This window comes from Nycticebus coucang, chromosome 18 (genome assembly GCF_027406575.1).
Source record: "Nycticebus coucang isolate mNycCou1 chromosome 18, mNycCou1.pri, whole genome shotgun sequence".
Classification (NCBI taxonomy): Eukaryota; Metazoa; Chordata; class Mammalia; order Primates; family Lorisidae; genus Nycticebus; species Nycticebus coucang.
Genome location: NC_069797.1, coordinates 11,760,996 through 11,768,535, shown reverse-complemented (window position 1 = coordinate 11,768,535; position 7,540 = coordinate 11,760,996). Strand labels below are relative to the sequence as shown.

The following is a 7,540-nucleotide window of genomic DNA, read 5'->3' as shown; positions in this document are numbered from 1 at the left end:
CCAAAAAACACAACAGGCTCGGCGCCTGTGGCTCAAGCAGCTAAGGTGCCAGCCACATACACCTGAGCTGGCGGGTTTGAATCCAGCCCGGGCCAGCCAAACAACAATGACAGCTGCAACCAAAAAACAGCCAGGCTTTGTGGTGAGCGCCTGTAGTCCCACTACTTGGGAGGCGGAGGCAGGAATTGTTTGAGCCCAGGAGTTAGAGGTTGCTGTGAGCTGTGATGCCATAGCACCCTACCCAGGGTGATAACTTGAGGCTCTGTCTCAAAAAAAAAAAAAAAAAAAAAACCACAATAAATAACTGGGCATTGTGTGGGGCGCCTGCAGTCCCAGCTACCTGGGAGGCTGAGGCAAGAGAATCGCTTAAGCCCAAGAGTTTGAGGTTGCTGTGAGCTGTGATGCCATAGTACTCTACCAAAGGTGACATAGTGAGACTCTGTCTCAAGAAAAAAAAAAAAAAGGAAACTGGAAACATGTAAAACCCAAGTATCCACCTGGTATCCAGATCTATGACAAACTCCTACAACTGAAGGACAGAAAGACAAGCAACCCAATTTAAAAACGGGTAAAGGACTCTATAGACATTTTTTCAAAGAACATATACCAATGGCTAATAAGTCCATAAAGAGATGGTTAATGTCATCAGATAAATGCATATCAGAACCACATGAGATGCCACTTCTCACCCACCAAGATGCAAACAAAGGAAAAAGAGGGAGATGTGTGACTCTTCTCGCAATGGCTACAGTCATTTTTGAGTCCTGGGTAGAGGGCCACTGTCCAGCAGAGCTGACCTTCCCTAGAGAGTGATCTGGACCTTGTGCTCCTTAACACGGGGAAGCCACAACACTTTCTCAGTTTCCAGGACAATGAATGGCCACCTGGTCCTAGTTTACTCATTTCCTAAGATAAAGGGAACAGGTCTGAGGAAGTGACCCTCACTACCCTACCCTGCCCTCATCTGTTTTGAGGACAAAAGGGACGAGTATGTCCAGGCTGGTGGCAAAGGCTGCATTTCCGGGGTTTCTTAACTGTAGACGCTGTGTCTGACGAATTGGCTCGTGGTCTTTTACTTCTGCCCTCGGGCCCTTGGGTTCTTCCTCTACCCTGTTGCCAGGGTGGGACTCCAGAAGTTCCTGTGGGAAGAATTAGGGGAAGACTGCATTTAGAACTGACACACAAAGTGGCAAGAAATACAAGTCACAGTGCAGGGTAGAGGGTGTCCCAATATAGTCACATCTACCTCATAGGCCAAGCCTCCCTCATTCTCTGTAAGGTCGAGATATATTTTATTTACCAGATATAATATATTTACCATCTAGTGTGATCTGATGCCTCTCCTAAAGAATCTTAAGCTCCTGGAGACATTGCCTCATACTCACTGCCCTGGTAAGGGGGTACTGATGTCACTGTGCTGGATCTTTGTTAAGAGGTGGTTAGTGGTTAGCTTAGTGGTTAGGGTGCCAGCCACATACACCAAGGCTGATGGGTTCAAACCTGGCCTGGGCCTGCTAAATAACAGTGACAACTGCAACAAAAAAAACAGCTGGGGGTGGCACCTATGGCTCAAAGGGGTAGGGCGCTGGCCCCATATGCTGGAGGTGGTAGGTTCATACCTAGCCCTGGCCAAAAACTACAAAAAACCCAAACAAACAAACAAACAAACAAATCCGGCCAGGTATTGTGGCGGGCGCCTGTAATCCCAGCTACTTGGGAGGCTGAGGCAAAAGAATCGCTTAAGCCCAAGAGCTGGAGGTTGCTGTGAGCTGTGATACCACAGCACTCTACCAAGGACGACATAGTGAGACTGTCTCAAAAAAAAAAAAAAAAGTGGAAACCCAAGCAGACAGCTGGCCTCTGGTGAGGCAGCAAAGACACGTAACCTGTGACCTGCAGCCTGCTCCCCATCTATCTACAAGAGGACCTGAGCTCTGGACCCTGCCAGTCCCAAGCAGGTCTCTTGGTATCAGCTGTCCAACTACTCAAAACTATCCATCAGGTGACATGGAGGTCAGACACCACTTCTGTCTAAGTGAGAAGGGAAGTGGCCCTGGCCACTTAAGTGTGCAGGCCAGACTGCTCTCACAGTCTGAAAAGGTGAGTCTGCATGGTGATACTGTCTCTGGTTCCTACAGCACCAGCAGGTGGCTCAAAGGCCTATACGTTTTACCAAGCCTCTGGGTGCCAGTTTTTATGATACACATTTTTGTTTGTTTTTTTGAGACACAGCCTCAAGCTGTCGCCCTGGGTAGAGTGCCGTGGTGTCACAGCTCACAACAACCTCCAACTCCTGGGCTCGAGAGAGTCTCCTGTCTCCACCTCCCAAGTAGCTGGGACTACAGATGCCCGCCACAGTGCCCTGCTATTTTTTGGTTGCAGCCATCATTGTTGTTTGGTGGGCCTGGCTGACTTCGAACCCGCCAGCTCAGGTGTATGTGGCTGGCGCCTTAGCTACTTGAACCACAGGTGCCGAGCCCATGATACATATTTTTGGGACAATGGCTCAAGCTGTATAACCCTTGACAGGTTCCTAAATATCACCAGTCAGTCTGTTCATCTAAGAAATAAGACTGATGGTAATAATCCTGCAGGGGTACAAAGGTTGAGGACTGGGCAGACCTACCTTCAAATCTTGGACTCTGTCACTGTGTGACCCTGTGCAAAGGCACTTGTTCGTTTGGGCCTCACTTTCCTTACCTGTAACACTGTGAGCACAATGCTCGCCTTAAGAGGATGAAGAAGAGTATATGTGAAGCACACTTAGCACAAGCTGGGCACGCAGACACACTAATGGTTACACTTCAAGCTAGAATGAGGACTGTGTGTTCATCGCCTTGCTAAAAGTGAGGACACCAAGGCATAAGGCAGCCCAGGTGGCCTTCCTGATCCCACATGACACGGCCCTGCCTCCCCTCTGCTGTCTCTGGTCTCTGAGGTGGGAACACTGTGAATGCCTAAGGCAGGCGCCTGCCTGCTACTCTAGGCCTCACCTGGGGCCATGTTCTCATCAACCCACTGGAAGAAGCCGCACTGGTGCTCTCTCGGCTTGGCACACGTGTGGAACTGGCGCCCCTTGTTGGGCCCATCCTTCTGGACAGTCCGTGTTACGGCTGGCTGGCTGCATAGGCAGGATGTGCCACCACCGCTATTACCAGGGTTGGCGAACCCACCCAGGTGGCTCCCTGAGCCTGGCAGTCGTCCCAGAGAGCTGCCTGTGGGTCTTGGTACTTGAACAGGAGGCCCTTCTCCTTGCAGATGGCTACTACTGTCTGCCCATAGGAAGAAGTTACAGCCATTCCCGCTGCACCTATAGAACTGCCGTCCCTGGTTGGGGCCCTCCTTACGGACAGTAAGCAGCACGGCCTCCTGGCCACAGTTGCAGGTCACGGAATTGCCTTCACCAGTGGCAGTGGGTGGTGGGAGGGTCTGAGCTGGAGCCTTTGAGGGCCCAGTCTGTCTGAGGCCAGGTAGGGGGTGGCCGTCCTGGTTGCCATCCATCCTGTTCATTGACTGGCTAGCCTGCAGGTGGCTAGAGGGCTGGCTATCTCTGGGAGGGCCTCGTGAGAATCTTAGGCCCAGGGTCTCCCTCAGGGTCTCATCACATCCGCCGACGCAGCTGACAAACTCTAGAGGCATGGTTGGGGGAAGGCTGCCACGCTTAAACTTGAACTTCAACCTGGTGAGGTCGGGAGATGAGACAACATTAACAAAAAGATGCCAGCATTTCCCTGCTCCAGCCCTAGACCTCTCCCTCATCGGTCCCCTAGGATCCCGAAGTCATCACAGAGGGAAGCAGTGCAGATGACATCCAAGGCCCTTGTCCAAGTGCTCAGTGACGTTACACCCGATAAGCCCCATCTCTCTGCGCCAGCCACTCTCAGAGTGTGATTCCAGGGTCCCTGAGCACTCCTAAGCCCTTTCAAGGGGAGGTCAGAAACTATTTTATAATAATGCTGGGAAGTTATGTTTATATTGCTCCTGTTCTTCCCTGTGGGTGCTCTAGAATTTTTCAGAGGTTACAGTACACACAGTAACTCAGCAGACTGTGGAGGCAGATATGGAAAATAGGAACTTTATTATAAAAACCAAGTTAGTTATCTATGTTAGTAAACAATGCAGTTACTGTAAATGAATAATTATTTTAAAAGATGTCTTTAGGCTTGGTGTCTGTGGCTCAAGCTGCTAAGGCGCCAGCCACATACACCCGAGCTGGCGGGTTCGAATCTAGCCTGGGCCTGCCAAACAACAGTAACTGCTGCCACAAAAAATAGCCGGGCGTTGTGACGGGTGCCTGTGGTCCCAGTTACTAGGAGGCAGAGGCAGGAAACTGCTTGAGCTCAAGAGTTAGAGGTTGCTATAAGCTGTGATGCCATGGCACTCTACCTAGGGCGATAGCTTGAGGCTCTATCTCAAAAATAAATAAAAAAAGATGTCTCCACTTTAACTGTGAATATGGTATAAATTGATAAATGACCCATGACAAAGCTCTGTGGGCTCCTCAATGATTTTTCCGAGTGTGAGGGGTCCAGTGACCAAGCAGACTAAAAGCCACTATCCTACACCAGGGCTCTTCATTTTCAATGCGTCATTTCCTGAGCCCAGTGCAGCTATGATCTATCTGGGGAGGGCAAGGAAAGGTGCCCTCCTGGGTGGGGACTTGCCATCTGGAGCCTTCTCTCAGGCTGGGCTGAGGCAGTGATGGCATGAAACACAGCAGAAGTGGCCCAGGTCAGGTGACTGGCTGCTGCTAACTGCAACTGGAACCCTGCGGGGCCTCAGTTTGAGATTCCCAGGGACTCACTTCCCAGAGGCAGGCCAAGATGGGCACTAGGGCACCACACTCACTGAGAGGTAGTCCCAACCACACCAGCCAGCTCACCTGTACACGGGCTGCGGGTGACAGACTGGACACACGCTGCCATCCCTGCTGGCCTCCAGCACCGAGTCAGGAAACCACAGGGCTGCTCGACACTCTGGGAAACCCACGCAGCTGAGGTAGAACCTGGGGACAAGGCTTCAGGTCAGACGATGTCACTGGGTATACAGGCATTGATACTGAACAACTCAGAAAAAGGAGCCTGTTTAATTCCAACTTCTCTAGAAATGAAGGCACGACTGCTGAGGCTCCTGCTTTGTACTTAAAACAACAACCAACCAAGCAGGAGATGCTCATTTTGCTGCCTGCCAGTTTGGGGTAGGGCCAGCACAACCTCTGGTTTGCAGGTGAGTAAACAGAGGCTTGGAGCGCTCCGGAAAGCTGCCCAAAGACATGCATGAAGGGAGCAGGAGCCACATGGGGGAGGCATCTGCTGCCAGGGGCCTAGTGCCCAGCGCCCACGCCACTTAGTGTTCCTGGTCAACACATCTCAATTCCTTCCAGTCATGGAACTTCAGGGTCTGACTAGTCCACACGCGTATCACTTATAATCCCTCTGAGTGTGCCTGGGTATGGCTAGACAGGAAAAACCAACACTAAACCCCAATTACTTAAATAGGAAATTCACAAACTGAGAGATGGAAGTTATCAGATGAACCCTGATGTGCTAATTCCATGAGACAATTTCCAGACTCTGAGAAGCATTCCTTTGTTATCAAGTACCTGGAGAATGCGGAGCTAAAAAAACAGCAGCCTTTCCCTTATATTCTAGTGATCACTGATCTAGTAACCTACTCATGTGGCAAAGAAAACCACTGCCAGCACTTACTCCACACAGAAATGTGCCCAGATTCTGGGCTGAGCCTAGAGTGGCACTGGCTGCTGTCTGTGGGTGGCATGAGCCCTGCTGACCTGCTTCCAGGCCTAGCCCACAGACCTCCTGCTCCTGAGAGCTGGAGGGTGCCTTCTCTTCCTCTAGGCCACCCAGTAACCTGGCAGCTGGAAGCGAGGCAGGAAACCTCCTTCCTCACTCAGCAGCAGGCAGGCAGCACAATGCTGCAAGCCAGGCAAGAGCAAGGGGCAGTGAAGTCCTGGGTTCAAACTCTGCCTTTACTGCTTGCCAGGGTTGTCTGACTCTGAATAGTGACCCACCCAATAAGCCTCAGTTTTCACTCTTTAAAAAACAGGGGAAAAAACATCCAAGTATCAACTCCAGCCGCCCAGATGCTGGCACTATGGTCATGGCAGAGGGGATGGCTGTGCTGAGGAGGAACAGGCTGGGCACTAAAGCACAGGATTTCTATAATTGGCCTGATGAATCACTGGATGAAATGGGACAGTACACTAGCTGTTCAGCAGTATATTCAACAGAACAGAAGAGCAGACTGCTTCAATACTGACAAAATTCTTGAACCACCTGAAGGCCAAGATGAAGGTGTATGGAAGTATGAACATTTGAGGCAGTTCTGCCTTGAGCTAAATGGACTTGCTGTCAAACTTCAGGGTGAATGCCATCCAGATACTCGTACTCAAATGACAGCAACTGAACAATGGATTTTTCTTTGTGCAGCTCATAAAACTCCAAGTGTCCTGCTATAGACTATGCTAGATGCACACGTGATAGTGCTGCATGTCCTCTGAATAGCAATAAATATTTTCCCAGCAGGGTTAGCATAAAGGAATCATCTGTAGCAAAACTGGGATCAGTATGCCATAGGATTTACAGAATATTTTCATATATATATTTTCATCACTGGCAGGTATTTGATGAATGAAACATTTTTGTGTCATCGGTTTACTAAATTTGTGATGAAATACAATTTTTTTTTTTAAGAGACGAGTCTCACTTTGTAACCCTCAGTAAAGGGCTGTGGCGTCACAGCTCACAGCAACCTCCAACTCCAAGTCCTGGGCTTAGCCAATTCTTTTGCCTCAGCCTCCAGAGTAGCTGGGACTACAGGCAGCCGCCACAACACCCAACTATTTTTTTGTTGCAGTTTGGCCAGGGCCGGGTTTGAACCTACCACCCTTGGTATATGGGGCCGGCGCCCTACTCACTGAGCTACAGGCACTGCCTCTTGAAATATAATTTGATGTCCAAGAATAACCTGATTGTACGAATTTTAGAAGAGGAAGTTCAAAATTTAGTTTGTGAGGAAAATGAAGCATGAAGGAATCGTATAGAAAAATATGTACCGATCACATAATTAACATTAATTATGCACTGTATATATATATCATTTTAGACACATCAATCATGTATTCGTATTATAGCTTCTTCGTTTAGTGTAGTTTTGTATGCTATGTTTGCCTTTTAAAATGGGAAATACTTTTTAAGTTATTCATAAGCTGTATATTCACTGGTGTGGCACTCATGGTTTTTAAATAAGATTAGTATTATCTGTTTATAATGCCTGTTAATAAAAGAATTTACAGTTTGGTAAAAAAAAGAAAAAAAAAAAGAAGGAAAAAGGGGCAGCGCCTATGGCTAAGGAGTAGGGTGCCGGCCCCATATACCAGGGGTGGCGGGTTCAAGCCCGGCCCTGGCCAAAACTGCAAAAAAAACAAAAAAAACAGGGAAAAAGGTCAGGCATGGTGGCTCACGCCTGTAATCCTGGCACTCTGGGAGACTGAAGCAGGAGGATTCAGTTCAAGAGTTTG

General features: G+C 49.1%; 1 protein-coding gene and 1 pseudogene across 5 annotated transcripts in view; one reads left to right on the top strand and one right to left on the bottom strand.

Moving 5' to 3' along the window:
- Positions 1-298: 298 nt before the first annotated feature.
- TOP3A (DNA topoisomerase III alpha) overlaps positions 299-7,540 on the bottom strand; it is a 36,226-nt gene continuing 28,984 nt past the window's right edge. For 3 of the 5 annotated variants that reach the window (XM_053568578.1, XM_053568576.1, XM_053568580.1), the window contains 3 exons: positions 4,883-5,005; positions 2,994-3,679; positions 300-1,139 (listed from right to left, as the gene is read on the bottom strand). In XM_053568578.1, coding sequence (XP_053424553.1) covers positions 961-1,139; positions 2,994-3,679; positions 4,883-5,005 — 988 coding nt within the window. In that variant the 3' untranslated portion in view covers positions 300-960. Of the gene's footprint in view, positions 1,140-2,993; positions 3,680-4,882; positions 5,006-7,540 lie in introns of all 5 variants that reach the window. The other 2 variants (XM_053568579.1, XM_053568577.1) reach the window with 2 other exon arrangements.
- On the top strand, positions 5,964-7,391 carry LOC128569937 (MOB-like protein phocein; annotated as a pseudogene).